The sequence below is a fragment of the Osmia bicornis genome, chromosome 4 (genome assembly GCF_907164935.1).
Source record: "Osmia bicornis bicornis chromosome 4, iOsmBic2.1, whole genome shotgun sequence".
NCBI classification, from domain to species: Eukaryota; Metazoa; Arthropoda; class Insecta; order Hymenoptera; family Megachilidae; genus Osmia; species Osmia bicornis.
In genome coordinates, this window is record NC_060219.1 from 7,919,279 (window position 1) to 7,940,260 (window position 20,982).

The window sequence follows — 20,982 nt, forward strand, 5'->3', positions numbered from 1 at the left end:
TTGCCAGACGTCGAACCTCTGTCACGATAGTAAAAGCTAGCAATTACGAGAGGATGGTAATAAAGGGACGGTGGTCGTGTCTGGTCGAGAGGTCGTAAAACGTTACCTGTTAATGAAATAATTAAACGGTCGTAGTACTTCAATCTGCGGCGACCATTGGTCGATCTCCTGAACTAGTTTCCGTTCTGTGAGTAGCGGAAACTGATGGCGACTGATGTTTATTACATCGCGATCAACGAGATCCTAGTCGTAGCAAATGATCTTGGTAGAAACAGTGATTTTAGTATATGTTATTTATTGTAATTAAAATTAAATTACGAATTTTGTATAAAAAGTTCGGAAAATTACGATAGAAGTTTTGCATATTAATCATCAAGACACCTATTTGAATATTTGTAACAAGTTTGAAATTTTTGATAATTAACAGTTTAAATGCTACAAATTGCAAGCAGTACGATGGATGTTCATTAAATTCATTACAACTTTAACAGCATGCCAATTTATTTTTATGTGCAAATCAACGGTGTTCTCGATGAACGCGAGGAATTTTAGATGGTGATGAATCCATCAACACGGACGCATATGCAATGTTAATTACATTTTCAGAAATCAAATGCACTTAATAGAGTTTTCTGTTTCATGAAACGTTCAGAAAGAACAATGCTTGTCATTCAGTTTCTCATAATTCAATCTTTATTAAATCTACTTTTATTAACAGAAATTTTCTTTGTCCGTGTTAATGAGATGTTAATTCTGCAAAATAATGATACTTGACAGAATAAAAAACATAATACTATTCTATTATAACCTGTTAAAAAAGTGTACTATAGGAAACTTCGTTAACCATTTTTATAGAATTTTATAGAAACATAGCGTTATCAGGTTCATGGTTCAGCATTTCGAAGAATATGAAAATTTTTAAGTGAAAAGGCGCACTCTAATCATTTACACATTCTCCATTATCTCTGACATTTTTCCGTCTAGTTACATAATTTTTTTTATCTTTATCTCTCGTATAAGAGGATTTGGATTTTATAATAGAATGAACGAAGCAGAGGAAGTCGTATTTCAGATATAAATTCCATTCCGATTTTCCAACTACCTACAATTCCTGTTTCAAAATTGTTACAGAAAAATGTGTTGTAACTTTTCTCTTGCTAATTTTAAAAATACTAAATTGAAAATTTTTTACCTCGTCAAGTTCACTTTTTGAAAGGTATACGAACCTCAATTTTACTTTAAATATTTATTTTACCCTATTATAAAATTTATATATTTTTCTTTATAATTCCTAGTTTTTAGCCATATAACATTTTCTCCTATCCTCACGTTATTGCATTAATTAGTAATTTTACCCTTTCTTAGTTACGCTACTGTTCTAAGACCAATTATGTTCATTTTAACATACTTCCCTGTAAATGTAATTCTTAGAAAGTACCTTAGCTTTCTTCGTATCGTTCTAAACAAGGGTGCATCGGTGCAGGTTACTAGTAAGAGAGCGTATGAAACTTGAAATTCACCACGTGTCACGGTGTAATTAGCCTTACACAATGTAATTATGCTAGAAACTTGGGTCACATTACTCTGCACGGCCGACGTCGCGACATAGTCAGGTAACGAGTTGCGTTAGAAGGATTACGACCAACTGTGTCTAGGGCGCATAATTTGTTTCTTCATGCGTAAGAACAGCGACGCAATATCGGGCCCGGTTTAATAGGATGCCACTTAAACACTGCGGATGGAATTACACACTAACAAAGTTCCAATTATTCGGCATTCGCTTGGAACGTCGCATCGGGAACCGCTTGCTTCTTCGCTCGTCCACACGAACGAGAAACGTCGATAAAGCGTAACGAGCGGAAAATTTCCCCTCCCGAGATGATCGATTAATTCACGATTGAAATTTTCTACCGTTTACCTTTTGCGTTAAATCTCGCCCTACCTTTAATTCTCGCTCAATTCGTCGAACACTAGTGGTACGACTAGAAAAACTGTTGATTCGTTGACACCTTTTTTCTTTTAACATTAATAATTGTGTTTGGTTATCTATAATTAGTTTTTGTAATAATTATGCAGAATAGGGTCCATTTAGTTTCAATTTCTCCACATAGTTCATCTAGATTTCAATTCTCTAGATAGTATGTGTATTGGAAAATTAATTAGGCATTAATCATTTCTATCTCTATCTCAAATGATTCAATTTGATAGAACACCTGTTGCATTGTAATTATATGAAAAGAATTTTAAAAAACAATTTCAATATCGCTACGTTTTTCCATTGACAAAAGACAAGGGTGCGGAGGAGTCAGGTCATTCGTGGTTCTCGTAAATCTTGGAGAACGTGGATCTCAAGATCCGTCCATTGAAATTCGTATTTCACGAGAGAGCAATTCTGTAATACATATTTCAAGCGGACCCCTTTTTCTTAGACTCTCCTTTCAGACGCTCAGCCCTGGCCGATGCTAAAGGTAAACTTTTGGCGGCAAAGTCGGTCGATCTCGAGTTTCCTTTGATCGAGGCATCCTCTTCTCCTGTCATCCATTTTTCTCAGGGTAAAGTAAACGTCGTTCGATCCATGGACAGAAGACCACGACACCTTTGCGAATCCTTCGGCTATCGATCATACGTACGATCAGCTGCACAAAAGACACGTGCTTCGTTTGAACGGCTACCAATCGATCCCTATGTTATCTTGCTGAATAAACATAGTGCTTTTCGGCTTCTGCTAAAATACAGACTGTATCTTAATTATGACGATATTAATATTAAAAGTGATTTAGAAACAAAATAATATAGCTTTTAGCTATTAAATTTCATATAATTTAGCATATAATTGAGAAATATGAGTAATGACAGAAATATCAATTCAAATTCTCCCGCATGAACGTTTGTACGCAATTGGTGGGGGACCACAGGCCTATACATACATATAGGGGACCTTCTCGCCTGCTTCGTCACTCTCGGGAACATTCGAGGGAAAGGTGAGAGCTCGGGAAAGGGGAGCCGAGGAAAATCCGGGAAAAAGTGGTGAGAGTAGGAGTGTATTATTAAAAATCCTTTTAATTATTAAATGTTACAATAGCATTGCATTAAGCTGGTAATTAAATTTTTCTTCAATCTATATATCTCTGTTTAAGTACCATGTCCTTTATAACTAATTTTAAACTCCTGAACCTTTCTTGAACCCTTTCTATAATGAAATCGTAGGTTTTATTTCAGTCGATGTAAGTCTGGTTCTGTTATATTTTTGTTCAATCTCCCTCAAATAATTCATTTGATTCCTCGAAATGGCAACAACTTCACTTTAACTCGGTTTCACGATGAAGAAATAGACTGAAGCTTTGGAAACTTCAAAATTGAAAGACGGATCGTGCTTTTATACTTCCATTTAGATCGCTATTGACATTTTTATTAGGAAGTTCGTGCTCGAACCAGCCAAAGCTCACAGTTTCGATTACTTAGTAATATAACCAAGGAAGGAAGGAATAGATTGACTTGACAAACTCCTATTTATTACTTTATTTTTCTAAATAAATTTCTATCAAGTTTTATAACTCGTAATTCAAATACTTGCGTATGTAACAACTACATTTGTAATATTATTATGATTAAAATAAACAAGACAAGTGAGAGGAAACAAGAGAAATAGGCGATGAGGACGCGAAATTACGTGCAAGTTCTAGGATACAGGGGGCAAGTAGAAACATACCTGCATATCAACGTGAAATTCTGCTTGAGATTCTCCGCGTGGCATGGCATAGTTACTCGTTGCACTCGGAACTTCATCCGCATTCGCGTGTGCATCCGACGTCGTCGCAACCCTCTGAGTAAGCGGCAGCGACGCGCGTCGGGACGCCTCAAACGAGTCCGAGAACGTGTCTGCACCGTGTCCTGAAGAGTTTCTAGCGTAAACCTCATTCATCTGTATAGTTTCCTTGTTCTCTAGGATTTTAAATTTATATTTACTCTTTCCGTTGTTTCATGGTAAAATTAAAATAATCCACATGATTTTTTAAAAATATTAAATTAAATTGCAGCCAAAGTGGTTCGATCAATATTTTTATTCTTCTAAATATAATATCATCAAACTATTGTTTTCTTTCTTTTCAAATTTGTCTATTTCCCTTGATATTTTCTTGTGCCCATTTTATCCTCGTCATTTTCAAACGTCAGTCAGTCGATGAACTTGTCAATTTTCGTTGCCGACACGCACGAAACGATCGACTGGCATACGTGAACCCGATTTTTCGAGACTAGGATAGATTGACACTTCCGCCATGCGTCCTTTTTCATGAAAAATATCCATAATAGACAAAGTCGTGCCTTCCAGAGTGAAAAACCTTGAAATTGAATAGAAATTCAGCTTTCATGCTATTCTGAAAAATAGAATTCTTACCTCTCAAAACTATCATGATATTATTAGATAGATATAAGTTACTTAACATTTTGATGGTCATACATTTTATTAAATTGATCATTTCTGCAATGTCAGACTTTTTTTTATACCTAATGAAAATTATTGTCAGGGTGAACCTGACACTCCAAAAATGTCGACTTGTTCCTTCGCCATATCAGATTTCAAGGTTCTAGGATTAAAAAAGTTTCAGAATTTCAGGATTTCGAAATTTCAAAAGCCAAAGAATACAAAATCTTTTCATTTTAAGATCTTAAGGTCTCAAAATCTTTCTCGTCAGAAAAACAATTTCACTTACGCCAATGAGCACACACGCTGTGTAATGCAATGAATCTTTCCAGAAAAGAAAATTAATGGTATCGTATGAAAAAAAAAATGTTCAAATGGAACAGTGTTTAAAACGTTTTCATGTATTGTCTGTTACAGTTTGGACAGAGATCAGCCGTTCACATTCCAGCTGGGAGTTGGCCAAGTTATTAAAGGCTGGGACCAGGGATTGGTGGATATGTGCGTGGGCGAAAAAAGGAAGTTGACCATACCGCCGGAACTCGGATACGGAGAGAAAGGAGCCGGAAACGTAATTCCTGGAGGTAAAGTTCCTTCCCCCCGATGTTCTTGCTGTCCGTTACGCTCGAAGTTTCTTATTATTTTACCGTGCTATCGGATAGAAATTAGTTTTACCAGAGACTGCGGTGAACAGTTGCTTTAATGAACTTTGCTTGGAATTCAAGCCGAGATAACGTGTAAATAAGATACCTAAATACACAGCATGAAAATTGGAAATGATGGGTAAAAGTACATTCTACAGGGTGGGTCATAAAATAGAATTTCATTGATAAAGTAAATATTTTTGTATTTCTATAATTTTGTTCTATTTACAATAAACATATTCTCGTCGAGAAGCAATCGCAGTACATCAACATAATTTTGTAAATAATTATAACATACAGCATTTGTTACTCCTATAATAGAGTATTAAAGCTACTCTTCACAAATTCGTGCAACTCGGTGAGGAAAAAAACTGCTGCTTACAGTTTCGTTCAGGAATTTCATATAAAATATTGATGATAAAGGTTGAAATGGAAGTTGAATTTAATAACAGGCTCATATTTATTACATTCGGTAATAAAAGTTCGCAAAAAAATTGAGAACTTGGGAATTTACAAAAATTTTATTAGTCGAGAGTGTATGAAGTTATTTCAAATACATTCAGATTTATGTTAATTATATAATTAACAAAACAAAATTTTCTTTTATTTTCGAACTCTTATTGCTGCGATTCTTTGATTTTTACAATAAGAATGAATTCTAACAAATGCTTAGTCTTTTCAAATTATCGGTCGATCCTTTCTTTTTTCGAGATGGAACAAATGAGATTGGCGGTTAAATCGATACAAAAGAGATCGTTAGTAACGGACTAAAAATTGCAATTGCACGGAAATCCAATAAAGCATCAACCATTAAATCGAGCACTAGCTATCCACGACCAACTCGGTTAGATCAACAGCGGGGTCTGGTTCGCTCATTTTTTTCGGAAAAGCTCTCCCGTTGGATAAATCGACGGCTTTCCTCGAATATGCATGTATCTTCGATCGCAATCGTTTCTGCGTTTTATAGAAAGCTCGGTTTTGTTTGGCGAACCCTTCGTTTCACACGAAGAATAGATCGGATCACGATAAGCTGACTCAATAATATTGAATGATCAGCTTTCCGATACTAGGGAATACAGTCCTCTGTTGATAACTTCTTTGTGATTGAAAATATTTAAAGCAAATGGTTTTTATACGCATTGAAATGGGGTGGGCTTCCATACCGAGGCTTCCATTCTGAGGCTTTAAAGTCCTAAAATTCTACATTTCCAAATTTCGAAACTTTCAAACTTTTGAATTCCCAAATTCCAAAGTTCCAAAGTTTCAGAATTCCTCATTCCAAAGGATTAATATTCCAAACTTCTGATATCCTAAAATTTCAAAGTTCTATAATTTTATGGACTTGGACCACCCAGGAAAAACCTTTTTTATGCTTCAGAAAGCTATTTCAATTACACTGCTTCGTTATATTCTCCATTGTTGCGGAAACCGCTATCAAACGTAATAAAAGTTGGTGAAGTAATAACAATTGAAAGTAATTCTGCAACCATTTGGAAAATTCTAAAGTTTTTCCCGTTTGTTTACCGCGAAGTTCAGGTAACGAGAATTTTTCACGGTTTCTTTGTGTTGTCGGAATGTTGTATGTGGTTCTTTGTTGCGGAAGAACGTGCAACGAGAAGTTACAATGTTCGAGGGCATTGCAACAGAAGCGGAGTAAATGCGGTTTATGCGTTTTATGGTTAATTAACTTCATCGTCGGCCAACACCGGTTCACTCGTTTCCTTTGTAAAAAATAATTGCGGTACGACGTTTAAGCTGCGCTGAGGATATTTGTGAAGCTCGTTAGTGTTGGTCCAAGCAACTTGCATTTTAACGTTACTGAATGGATCCGACGCGATTCAATGAACGCCGAACGCTATTATCTTTGATAGAAAAAAGGAGGGTAATTATTTGAACCGGCTCTTGAAAACAATTTTACGGTTAAACAATTAAACGGATCTAGATAAGTTTTTAATTCGAAAGTGTTTTTTCACTTCCACGTTTTTATGGTTGCGATAATTCGTTCTCTGAAAATATAATTGCTTAACGAAATGAATTCCGTGAAAATCTGCTCGTCTGCGATGGAAGATTAATAATTAAAACTGATAGTGTGAAAGTACAGTGGTTGAAATAATTGAATGATTCTCCATTTTACAACGTTTTACTAATTGAAGCAGTAAAAATTTACAGAAAGCATCAAATTAGTCTTCCTTTGTTTCTCTTGAAGAGAAAATGTTGACTTCTGGCAAAAGTCAAACTTTTAACGCTAAAATCTTTATTATACATTCTGTATGAAATATCGAAGTGACAAGGGTGTACATTTTCCTCCTTCTCTTTCTCCTTCGTACAATAGGATCATCAACTTGCTCGTTATTTCGCATTTTTCTGTAGACTAAAAGTCACAAAATCTGGACTAGTTTGCTACCAGAATCCAGGTAAAAAAGAGAACGATAGCTTTAGTGGTCTGAGATTGTGAACGAAAACTGTTTCCTCTCGGCACAATGGGACAAAGAACAAGAGAAAGAAAATTGCGTACAAAGAAAAGGAATTTGATTCCATCTATCGTCGATGTTGCAACCAGTCGAGAAAAAGGGGAACCTTTTCAAGCATTTACCAGTGTTCCAAGACGAGATGGGAGTGGTTTGTTCTTTAACTTCCATCGAGTACCCCTTCCGATGACTTATTGTCAAAACATTTCACTCGGGGTTTATCCACTTAAGCTTCAATTTAAGAAATTAATTTCAACCGATTAGGCACTTATGACTTTCTTAGCCTTTAACTGTTTACAAACACAGAAAGTTGAAATAGTTTGCATTCGACTATCCTCAACAATGCAAATTGTAATTAGAACTATTTACAGAGTTCGTGGAACGTGACACGACTTAAAGTTTAAATGTAACAAACTAAATCGTACATGTAGTGGAGCTGAATTACAACTTCTGTAATTGGAAGCGAGGTTATAATTTAACTTCTCTACAAATATGATCCTGGTTTGTCATGTGTGAACTTCAACTTACAAGAGTGTGACCTGATATTCTAATGTAGCACGTTGATTATATTTTTTAACTGAATATGTATGCGAACATAGTTGTTGACAGCTGATCAGCGCTGTGAATGAAACATAATTGAATAATTATGAAAGATAATAGGGACCCATTATTTTCAATAGCATTGCTATTGTATTCAGCATCAGAATTAAAGGGTGGTCTAAGGGGGGCTGCAGCCTGGGCCACGTTACAAGCCTTCCATTTACTACATTAGCAACTATTGAATAACATTTTTTTTTCATTGTTTCCTTTTCTCCTTAGAATCAAATATTATTTAATTTTATTTAAAATAAATTTCAATTTTTTCAACCATGTTCTTCAGCCCCCAGCAATTTCAATTCAGTCCTGATTATACTAACAACATCAGGTAGCAAATTTAAATTTTCAAATTAACTATTATTATCTTTAATAATTAGTATCACTAATAAAATTAATTGATTTTCAAATTTAAGGTTTTAATTTGCTACTTAACGTCATTACTGAAATGCTGATGACCCCACAGTAATCAACGTGTTAATTCTAAACAGTCTTCGGACAATTATTGAACTACACAGTAGTATACTCGATCATTTAACTTCCAGCAGACTGGTAGCCAGACGCGACACATCGTCCGCCGTATTAATTGCGCCTGTTTAAGTAGTGAATAATTGAGCGGCATATTTCATTAGAATACGGCTTAATCGCGATGGGACCGTTCATAATTAATACGGGGGACACGCGTGGCTGGTGCACAGTTCTCTCGTCTGCGTATGGTTCGTTAAATTTTCGTGAAAATTTCGCGCACCAGCGAGAAATTCTCCTCTCGTTATCGGCAAAAGTGCAGCACGGTTCAGGATATTGTGTAATCCGGACAGATTTGTCATTCTTATCGAGAAGCCGGTTCTCTCAGGTCGATGGGGTTACCGGTTGCGTAAGAATCGCTTGGATGAAATTGATTGGTTCTTGCGTTATTCTGGAAATTAAAAGTGTAAGATCGATAACGAGCTCTTCTTGTTTTAATATTACTTTTATCTTCTATAAAGTTGTGATGATGTTGTAATAAACATAGTCGTGGAACATCTTGGCGTAATTATATTTAATCACAACTTCTTCTTTAATTCCTTGCATTACAATTATGTTTAGTTAACTCTGGTTTAATTTCTTCTAGGTAAAGAATAATTATGAAAAAAATTACTAGCAGCTCTCCGATAAAGACTACAGCTCCCCTTTCTCTAAAATGAAATGAAAATTACTGTCTTATTACGTGTACCTACTAATTAATTCTGTAATTTTTCTTTTCATAATTAAAAAGTCTAAAATTAGAAATGCAGAATTTGGAAACTTATAAATATAAAATTTCAAATGTTATTTCCAAATTTCCAATTAACGTAATTTTTATTATTATTATATTCTCACGCTACTTTTCAAATACATATGTAGAAGCGCAAGAAAATATACAAATTTAAAATACTGAAGGAACTTTACAAAAATTTTTGTAGATAATTACCTTTAATTTCATTAATGATATAACAGCCCTTTTATTATAAATTCTTAGAAGTCTCTATTGGAAAAAATTGTTACGTTACATTGTCGCGTCATTCACGAAGAAAGTTGTCAATTATTTCAGCAATTTCTCGAAATTTCTCGATCGTTTAAACGAAAAGAATGGAAGATTGGTAGTAAACGTCAGCGGCAAGGGTTCCGTCATACGTCATCGATGAGGGCTCGAAATACGGGACAGGTTTTTCGTCGGGAACAGAAGCGTACAGATCGTCGACGGGCAAATAATAGAAAAGCCGCGGCAATCGTCTTTCGTCAGCATTGACAGAGACGTATTGGATTTTTATTGGGTTTCGAGCAATCAATGCGGCGGACGCGTGTCGTTCGCCTCCCAAGGATCAGTGAAACATAATGGAAAATCAGTACCTACGAAAAACCATTTTCCCATCTCTCTTTTCCCTTCTCGTTCTTTGGTCAACTTTTTTCTACGGGAACGTTTAAACGATATTAGCCAGAAATTCGAGATCGCGAATTTCGTTTGGAACGGCTGGAAAACGTGGCCACTGTATCTGCCAACGAGACATTTGCAAGTCTGAGTGGAAAGTTTTTCGATCCTGTTCGAAAACGAGACTGTTACCGGAGGGGTATCGTGAAATATTTTATTAGAGCCCCTCTGAACCGTGGTCTTTACAGAGAGAAAGAATTTTTGAACTCGCGATTTTCAGAGTTTAAGTAGAAGGAGATACTTTTAAAAATTGTAAAAGTAGGACTCAATTTCTTAGCTTAGGGTTTCTTAAACTGCAATCCGCGACCTGATGCAAGTTTTCAAGTAGATGAAATTTTTTCGAAAATATTAAAATAATCGTCCTGTGAAACGTACACCCTGTTTCAAAATTGCCAAATTTTACAATTGTAATTAAAGGTAACAAATTAACGCAAAAAGTATCGCAATTAATTAACGTTTACTTGTAATTAGCTTACAATTGTTTCAATGCTCTTTATTTATATTAAAGAATTAAAAGAATTAGTGTATAGTGTCGATTCATTATCAAGTGTACTTAAATTCCAAAATGGCTACGAAATGCGAGGTGTCACGATGTTTCGGTTAATTAACGAGAAATAAATTGTTTAATTAAATGTTTCGTTGCGATGCACATTTGAAACGCGACAGAGGACGGTAATTAAAGGGGGATCGAATCGAATTTAACGAGACAGCAATTGTTTCCTACGGGAATGGTGTCATTTGAAGTTTTATATCGTCCCAGGGTATTTGTAAATGCCGTTTAATCGATAATTAAAGCGAATGCATTAAACTTAGAATATATTTAAATTTCTGTTTGAAAATTGTTTATTTTCTTGGCATACATTTCCTATAGGATATTATGCAAAAATTTTATCAACTAACCAAATGGTGTATTTTTGATTTCAGGTGCCACTTTATTATTTGATGTTGAGTTAATCAATATCAGTGATTCTCCACCAACTGCAAATGTGTTCAAAGAAATTGACAGCAACCATGACAACCAATTATCCCGCGAGGAGGTGAGAACAATGGCAAGATCTCTTTTAATTTCTTTTTAAGGGTCATTGTTGGTGACGGTTGTAGCATAAGTATAGTTTTAATAATTATGTATTAAGTACAACTTGCCAAAATTTAGTTGGACAAATTTTTATTTTGCATGAAAAGTAAATTAAACTCATTTTTAATTATTCGCGAGAATTTTGTGTTACAACTTTTTCTTGTGGTTTAATGAAACAAATCAGCTAACAGCTTCTTTCACGTTGTAAAATTGGTACGAATCAAAGTAGAGACCAATCACGACATTGCTGCCTGCCAGCTTTATCTCTGCGTGCAAGTGCAAAGGATTAACGCGTACACATTGTACAGGGGAAAGAGTTGTAGCTTGAAACGTTTTTCACCTTTTTTCGACCGTAACAAACAGAAGCAACTAAATCCTTTGCCATTTTTCCACCGTTGCTTCGTGTATATGTATATGTGTAGATACATTTTGATCGCTTTGAAATATTGTGCAACTTTTCGAGCGTAGATATATTACATCGAAGTGAATTTGAAACTATCTTTGCAATTTTTCATTTCTTCTATGTTTCAATAAACAGAAACATAATTTATTGAATTGAACAATTTTCAAAATATATTTAGTAATAGCCTGGAATTTACAAGGGACACATTTTGTTATTAACACTAGGGTAACTTAGACCTTCTTCTAAGGTGGGTCAGATACCTTAGACGTTTTGAAATTTTAGAATTTTGGAACTTTAAAATCTTGAAACTCTGGATTTTTAATATTTGGAAATTCTGAAATTTTCAGGATTTGTGACGTTGCAATTCTGAAGTGTAGAAGATCTGAAGTTTTAAATTCTGGAATTTTGGTATCATAAAATTTTACAATAGCGATGGTCCACATTTTTGGGGAGGGGCCACTCATGATTTTAAAGGCCCACTCTGGCCCCTATCTAATTACGCTGATAGTCATCAGAGCTTATTCTTGAACGACGGTGCCGTGTCACTCGTGACCCAGATCTGATGCTTAGACTAACAATAAAATAAACATTAACATTTTTTTAATTCAATTGAAATTATCGCTAACAGCAGCCCGTCGTTGAAGAAAAAAGATAAATGCTTCCTCCAAACTGAATTTCGTGTTATGTTTGCGCAGGTGAGCGAGTACCTGAGGAAACAGCTGATCGAAGCGGAGCAGGGTGGTAGCGAGAACGAGGAGGTAAAGAAGATGCTGGGGGAACACGATAAGCTAGTGGAGGAAATCTTCCAGCACGAGGACAAGGACAAGAATGGCTTCATCTCCCACGACGAGTTCACCGGGCCGAAGCACGACGAGCTCTGAAGTCTTCGTGCCGCGTCGCCGTGTCTTCGAGCACCGCGTCGCCGTCGGCGTCGTGTCTCGCGCCACCACGTGTTCACATCCGTGCGGAATCGCCTCTTCGAATCCTATCCGGTCCGGGAACGTCACCACTGAGAGTCACAGACAGTTGTGTATCGATCGTGATCGATCGTTTTATCCATGGACTATCGAACATCCGCTTCGTCTGCAACTCGGTGAAAATCTTTCGAGGAACAAAAGAGATGCTGAAAAAACGGTTCTCTTCCTCGTTGGGAAGTTTCTCTCGCCAGTGTTGATCGAAGAAGCAGAAAAATATTACACTCGACGCTCATCAAATATAAATTCGTTCGCAGGAATTCCTCTTCATCGATCGTGGGACTGACTGTTACTCTGTACAGTAAGGAAATCAGGAGACGAAACTCTCTGTACCTTCTCGAACTGGGACGCTCGAACGCGTCAACGAAGACGAAGAGGTTCCCGAGGACGAGAAGCAACAGACTCGACGCTGTTGATCGAGCGAAACAATAATTACACGGGCTCCGAAGAGGGAAAGCTAGGTCTGAAAAGTTTTCAAAGCACCTTACGCTTTTCGCTCGTGGATGCTGTTCACAATGACGCGTTTAAACGCGGAACAACAGTTAAGTGCGCGGCTTTGAAGAAGAGTAAACCGCGAAGACACTGGTCGAGTGCTGGTCGAAATCCTGGCGGGAAGCGAGGCTGTTTTACTTAACATAATGATATATATATATATATATAAATATAAATATAGATAGAAAGAAAAAGAGTGACAGGGAAGACGGAAGAAAGAGAGAAAGATTATGAAAGATAAAAGAGAGAAAGATTATGAAAGATAAAAGAGAGAAAGAGAGATAGGGTGAGAAAGAGAAACCGAGAGAAAGTGTTTTTTCTACACGACTATAGTTGTTAGCGTATATCAATTAAGCGCATCGACTTAACGGTGCTATAAATCACACGCGAAAGAAACGTTTCTGTCCTTTCTCTCGAAAGCTTCTTCTTTTGTTTTTTTTTTTTTTTTTTTTCTAACCCTCTTCGCTGTATCACGACACCCCCGATCCCCTTTTTCACGAGCATCAAACCCCACCGGCATTCTCGGTCACGAATGTCACGCGAGAGGCTTAAAATTGGACCGGAAAAGGAAACTCGAAGTGGGAAACGACGTAAACAGAGAGAGGAAAAAAAAATTTTCGAGGATGCGTGGTGGAGATGAATGGCGGTCGCATAGACGAGATCTTTTTCTCACATGATCGAAGCTATCATTATTACATTTTTAAATTGATACGTTTTTATTACTACATTATATTGTATGTTGTTAAAGATGGACGAAGGTTAATTAATAAATCGTGTGTCTCGAGCACAGTTTGTTATACAAGGCGAGTTGGTTTATTCCTACCCCTCTTTAAATCTTATTTCCTTTGTACTTTTCGTTGATTTAAAGGATTCGATTTTTATTGAAGACAAATTGAATCATTCCTTTTCATGAAATATTAGATTGATACATATATGAAATACCAGATTAACAACCAGTGACGTTCCTAGCATCACCCGGTGTGGTAATTCATGATATTTAAAAGCGTAATTCATTATTAACTTGCAATTATTTTATTTTGTAAAATGTCGTCGGTATCGATCATCTACAATAAGCTGAAAAAATTGGGTGTCACTCGTTGGCCACACTCTCTCCCTTCCCCCAAAGACAGCGCTGTCAACAGCATGATTAATAGGCTGCTACATTAAGTATACATTCGTCATTAAATCAGGCTTCCCCAAAAAAATGGCGGTATCCCGGGTTCCCACCCTTCTTCCGGTAACTACAGATCCAACAAGACTGGATGTTTTTGTTTTCGAGCCACCACCAACGTGGACAGAGCGAAGAGGCGCAGCAAGGGGAAGCTCATCAGGCCCTCCAGTTATCAATAGATATTATGGGTGGGTTCGTCAGGGCCGCAAGCGTCAGGTGTGGGCGCGCTCCAGACGCCTTTGCACGCGGCCCGAAGAGAGCTCGGCACCGGTATTGGTCGCCGTGGGGTCAGTAGGAATCGAATACTCCCCTGTTGCCCCCCAGGGACGGTAGGGGGTCTTGTGCAAGATTTCCCCACGTTAAAAAAAAAAGAATATTTAGAGCCACTGATTCGAGTAAAGGTAGCTGGCTGCGGCACCGTTGTCGATCATTCGACCTAGCACGAAATGAAACGTCCTCAGTCTTATGGCGACCGCCGTGGGGTGCGGATCTACCAGTTAAACATACATATACTCTTATTTAATTTTGTGCGATCATTTAATTTGCTATATTTATATTCTTAGTTTATTGAACAAACACATTAGGAGGATGAACGTGTTGATTTAATTACTTCTGTTTGCCTCGCATATTATTTTATCCTTTTATTTTTACTCCTATTTGTGGGATTTGCAGGGACCATACTCAGAAGTCATTTATTATTTTAACCCTCTTCATGGCCCCAGACTCACCCTCTCCAGTTGTTTATAATTTTATTTCCTTTTATGGACCAAGGCCATCCTTTGCAGATATTTATCTTTTTCATCCTTACCATGGATCCCGCAGGGACTACCCCCAAAATCATTGTATACCTGTATGCCTTGTACCATTACATCCCTTACATCTCTGCATTCCTCACATCCCTGCTTTCTTTATATACCTGCATCCCTTAGGTCTCTGCATTCCTCACATCCCTGCTTTCTTTATATATCTGCTTTCCTTACATCCCGGCTTTCCTTACATGCCTGCATTCCTTAACATCTCTGCATCCCTTACATCCCTGCATGCCTTACATCCCCACATCCTTTACACGCCTTTAACCATTACAACCCATACATCCCTTTACCAGAGCGCCAGAGTTTCTGCAAAATGTAGTTCCTTTTTCTGCCACCAGAGGGCGCTGATTCGACATCGAAAATTTAGTTCACATTTTTGCCGCTAGAGGGCCAAAATTTCAGCAAAATATAGTTCCTTTTTCTGCCACCAGAGGGCGCTGATTCGACATCGAAAATTTAGTTCACATTTTTGCCGCTAGAGGGCCAAAATTTCAGCAAGATTTAGTTCCTTTTTCTGCCACCAGAGGGCGCTGATTCGACATCGAAAATTTAGTTCACATTTTTGCCGCTAGAGGGCCAAAATTTCAGCAAGATTTAGTTCCTTTTTCTGCCGCCAGGGGGCGCTGATTCGACATCGAAAATTTAGTTGAAATTTTTGCCGCTAGAGGGCCAAAATTTCAGCAAGATTTAGTTCCTTTTTCTGCCACCAGAGGGCGCTGATTCGACATCGAAAATTTAGTTCACATTTTTGCCGCTAGAGGGCCAAAATTTCAGCAAGATTTAGTTCCTTTTTCTGCCGCCAGGGGGCGCTGATTCGACATCGAAAATTTAGTTGAAATTTTTGTCGCTAGAGGGCCAAAATTTCTTCAAATTTTAGGTCCAATTTTTAATGCTAGAGACTGCGTGCAGGGATATAAAGGGTTGCAGAGATGTGAGGGACACAGAGATGTAAGGGTTGCAGAGATGTAAGGGTTGCAGAGATGTAAGGAATACAGAGATGTAAGGGTTGCTGAGGTGTACTGAATAAGGGCTGCAGAAATGTACAGGTTATAGGAGTATAAGGAACTCAAGAATTTGGAAGGGAAACGAGGGACAGGCAAGAGATACAAGTGACACAAGGGATGCAAAGGCTCTGCAAGGGTTGCAAAGAATACGCAAGAGACCCTAGGTCTACAAGAAATTAGCCGAGGCTCACAAGAGCATCCCTTGTGAACTTATTTGATGGGCTCTGAAAATGAAGTGACCTTACCTCTTGGTGGTCGCTATAAGACTGGAATAGTTGTCACCTCGATCTAGGTCAAACGGTTGACAGCAGTGGGACAGGGCGTACTTACAAGGCCCATAAGGAAATATAAAATAATGAATAATTGGGAATGGTGGGCCTTGGTCCGTAAAGAGGGACATGATGATAAATAATTGGGGTGGGTGGTATTTGCGAGTGCCGAAAGAGGGATAAAATGCCTTTTTGATGATGACTTACCTTGTCTGCACCAAAATTCGCAAACCCTGCGAATTGCAAATCAGAGGATTTAAGCGGTTAAGGTAGAAAATCAATGAAACAATTCTTTTATTACTGTTCTCAGATTTATTTCAAGAATCATTCTCGTTGAAAATTACAATAATTACGCGCACAGGACGCGCGATAGTAAGGTAATGATTAAATTAATTAAGTTTCTAGGTTGCTCCTCCCGCAGAACAAATCACACCGTTTACAAATTTTCTAGGTATTGAAATACTTTACCTACGTACCTGTAGAATTGATCACAATTCTTTCTCTTTCATACAATAAAGACAATACTTTATTTCTAGACTTTATTAACACGTTAATTGACGCAGTGGAAATATCATCTCATTTACAAAAGATATAATTATTTCAATTTTCAATAATTCTCAAATATATGATCATCTGATTTCACAAAGATACGGTTAGTTAATTTTTAATCAAAGTCAGCAAGATCCCCAAGGCAATTAACATGTGAATTTTTCAAGAATTCACTGTTCATCGATGGATTAAAAATTGGTATTAGGCACATGTTTGATACGCTTGTCCATTTATCGTCTCTATCGTTCGAGTTTATAAATCCTCATGAATTTCAAAAGAGCCATCTTTCCATACTTCGAAATAAAATTGATTCGAGTGTCGCTGAAAAATGTTTTCTATTTTGTGCCAGAGCATTTATTTCTAGGAAACTGTCACCATGGAAGATGCATCGGAAAAGTTTCCTTTTTTTCACGAAGAAAGATGGAGAGGATATAAAGTTTCAAAGTTGCCGCATTCGCTTGCGAAATGCTGACCCATAAGCTTGCTTCTGCCGCATTCGAGCTACCGGAAGTCGTATGAAACGAGGACTTTCATGAACGAATCTTCATTATTTACCGTCGTTTTTATCCCTCTGGTCGACCCATGAACATCGAAATCGTATTATGAAATTTAATTAAAATCGCGTCTAATTTCGACATTTTTTATCATATCGATGACAGGTTCGTTAAAAACAAACGCTCTTACGGAAAAATGAGTTTTTCCCTTCTAACGTTAATTCGCAAAGTTTAATTAACGATACGCGGAATTTGTTTCAACGAAAATTCTCCGTCATTTGATATTTTCTAAAAATCGTCAATCAATCGTGCAATTACACGTACAATTTCCTGGACTCGCCTATTAAAAATGACCCAACGAAGGAAATTTACGTATTTATAATAACCATTGCTATAAAATTTTATTTTCATGAAATTGATCTAATATTAATTAAATAAAATCACTTCTATAGCTGTGATCGCAATAGCATGCACTGAATTAAATTCTATCCCATCAAAATCATGAATTATCTTTTACAGTTTACAGCCTTTCGAATGCATTTTCACGTGAAATAATTAGTTATAACTTCCGGTATCAAGACATTATATATACATATATATCTGTTTAAAACATGGCTTTTGACTGTCAAGAGACTGTACTTATACAGTAACTAAATTTGGTGACACAAAAGTCATGGACACTATCAATTATAATATTAAAAATCAAGACTTACCATCACGTGAAAACGCACCCTTAAATTTAAGCAATTTGTTGCCAAGATTGTTTAAAAAAAAGGAACGACAGTGCGCGCAATAAAGTCGAAAAATAGAATCGAAGGTATCGATTTTTGTCTTTGACAACAAACCTCATAAAACCGACTGCTTTCTGTCCGTATACAGAAAGTTCGATCGAAATATATGCTTGTATACCTATATGTATATGTATATATATAATTCTATTAACGTATAACCTTGGTGTCGGTTTGCGATTCCGTTGCTCGTTTTGCATCAAGTTCGTAGGTGTCAGCTTGGTGAAATCGCAACATTCTGGCCGTGTCATCAACGTCCTATCGAAGGTTCGATGATCTTCTCGTGGACGAGGTGCGGGGTTTGATTTTTATCACAGTCAGTAGCCCTTGATGTAGGCGGCGATGTGTTTCTTCTCCTCTTCCGAGAGGCCATTCTTCAGCGTTCTACGCACTACAGATTTTAGATTATTAGTATTTATTTCTATTCAGCTTGTATTAGAGTTTGAACATTTCATGTAATAAAGATTTTATGTAACGTTAATATTTTAACGTCGCTTTTTTTCGATTTCAAATTAGCTTAATTATCATTGGCGAAGTTAGGTAGAAGCCAGAGTGGGCCTAATCCTTTTACCCTTCTAAGATTCTAAGATTCTAAAACTCGAAAATTCCGAAATTGCAAAATTCTAAGATTCTCTTAAAAAATTTAATGAAATCAAAGATATTAAAGACGTAACACTATTAATAAACCTGGCCTACCCCAACCAAAAATCCTAGTTACGCCCATTACTATTTTAATACCTAAATATTTACTTCGAAATAATAATTTTGAATGCCCCAATTTTCCAATATTAAAAATACTCCACTGTCCTAAAGCCTCAACATTCTAATATTCTAATATTCTAATACTATGATTTATTTAACAACATATCAATTTTAAACCCATTAATATATAAACACATTGGCAGTTAAAACTAATAAATGTTACAAAATTAAATATACACGAAATGTTCATTTATTTAGTAAACAAAATAATCCGTTGGATGGGTCAGTCAGAGGCAAACATTCCAAATTAAGTTTGCATGCAATGAAAATGGGTTTCCATTGTTAAATAATTCTCTATATACAGTTGTTCCATGAAAATCAATTAGAGGATAAAGATTCGAGTTAGTGAATCGTGAAAATACTATATACGTACTTCGAACAATGCTGTTCAGAAGATTTACGACAGCATCAATGAAAGTATTAATAGCAAACGATTTAGACGTTTCAGACAATGATTGATCAAGTGCAAATTAATTTGGTATTTATTATTAATACTGCGTGCATCGACTGATAACATAACAAATCAATGGTTTGAGCTTGCATGTATAATTATGAATAGTGGTTAATGGATTCGGAAAATTATCACGGGTATTTGCAGCTTTTAGCACGAATAATTTTGATGTTCGATGCTTGGGATTACTGTTATCGAAATTATTAAAGACTTAATAATAATTCAATGGAATTTACATTGAAAAATAGTAATTCCATGTCACAATTTTCATTTTTTTTACAGTAATAGTTATTGAAAGTTTTCTAATTAAGTCATTCATTTTATTTGCAACAAATTAATACTTTAATGAAACTATTGAAATAAAGAAATGGAAGGTATAAGAAAAATTCACAAAGGAAGCGGTGAAAATGTATAATAAATTATCGCGTTGTATGATCGATTTTATTTGATGTTGTTAACGAACAGAAAGCGGTGTAAGCGCATTGTCTCTCGGTAATTAGGGTTTCATTATCGGCCGTAAACACGAGATCGATAACATGGTACACCACGTGGGAACGTGTTTCGTAAGTGCTTGGTTACGGATAACAAAGCTTATTACTTTGCTCTTCGAAATTCAGATTTTTTTTCCTTCTTTTTCGTAATAAGCGTTCGTTAATTACTGCTTCATAATCTCGAACGGTCAATTAATTTCGAAACTGCTATTATAATATCCTTAAACGTTTCTACCACCCTTCTATTCCAAATTTCTATATACATGCTGCCTTAAACAGGACGTACATATAACATAAATGCCACAAAATAAATCATAAAATTCTTTGCAATTTATTATGAGATCAGATGTTTATTTGCAACGAGAGTTTCTGAAGTAATCCATGAAAGCTCATTAAAATTACTTAATTAAATTAGATTAGTCGGAAATCTGTTCTTGTCAATTATTTCACTCACCACAAGTACACAGTACCGAGCATAATAGCAATACCCCAAGAAGAATGGCGACAAGCTCCCCCTATAGACTTCCAGGGGGAAGGGTCCCAGGCTCCCATCTCTTCTGGTAGGTAGCTTTAGGGAAAATGACAACGTAGGGTAAGAGGCCCCATATATATATACATATAGATTTCGAGGATTTCTGTTTATCGTATATCGCCATTTTCCCTAGGGAAGTCTATTTTGCTCGGTACTGTACACCTTTTTTGAGGCAGCCTGTATAATTCCACTAAGCTTTAATACCAATTACTCTGACAATTATGTGAAACTGGGTCGTTAGGTATTAAAAGGGAAGATTTCTCTTCGTTAGCAAAGATTTTTTAGCGAACATCGAGTTGGCCAATTTTTATGCACCGTTGACTTCCGGTTTCCCGGATAAATCGGTCGCGCTTCGACTGGCCGACAAACAGGAGGACCCGGGCGACCCGATTTATTTACCGTGACGTGTGTGCGTTCCGCCCGCCTCTGGGACACGACTGTGCGCCGCGACGCTCCGTGATCACGTTATTAACGAGACGCCGTCGATTCGTGTTTATCGTGTATCGGTTCGTAGTCCCTCTCTATCTGAACTACTTAGTAAATATTTGCCGCAACAAACAAGGAGGATCGATGCCAACGAAATTATTCACTCGTTGCTTCTTTCGACATGTACAGACACACACATACAGGGGGATGATAAT

The 20,982-nt window shown here is 36.7% G+C and overlaps 2 protein-coding genes across 6 annotated transcripts in view; one reads left to right on the top strand and one right to left on the bottom strand.

The window, feature by feature from the left end:
• Positions 1-13,198, top strand: part of LOC114873998 (FK506-binding protein 2) — a 161,487-nt gene extending 148,289 nt beyond the window's left edge. Inside the window, exons 4-6 of one of the 2 annotated variants that reach the window (XM_029182848.2) lie at positions 4,841-5,004; positions 10,999-11,123; positions 12,248-13,198. In XM_029182848.2, the coding sequence (XP_029038681.1) occupies positions 4,841-5,004; positions 10,999-11,123; positions 12,248-12,433 (475 nt within the window). In that variant the 3' untranslated portion in view covers positions 12,434-13,198. The remainder of the gene's footprint in view (positions 1-4,840; positions 5,005-10,998; positions 11,124-12,247) is intronic. The other variant, XM_029182849.2, reaches the window with a different exon arrangement.
• Positions 13,199-17,692: 4,494 nt separating this feature from the next.
• LOC114874000 (FH1/FH2 domain-containing protein 3) overlaps positions 17,693-20,982 on the bottom strand; it is a 151,161-nt gene continuing 147,871 nt past the window's right edge. For 2 of the 4 annotated variants that reach the window (XM_029182852.2, XM_029182853.2), the window contains one exon: positions 17,693-18,496. In XM_029182852.2, coding sequence (XP_029038685.1) covers positions 18,423-18,496 — 74 coding nt within the window. In that variant the 3' untranslated portion in view covers positions 17,693-18,422. The remainder of the gene's footprint in view (positions 18,497-20,982) is intronic. The other 2 variants (XM_029182854.2, XM_029182855.2) reach the window with 1 other exon arrangement.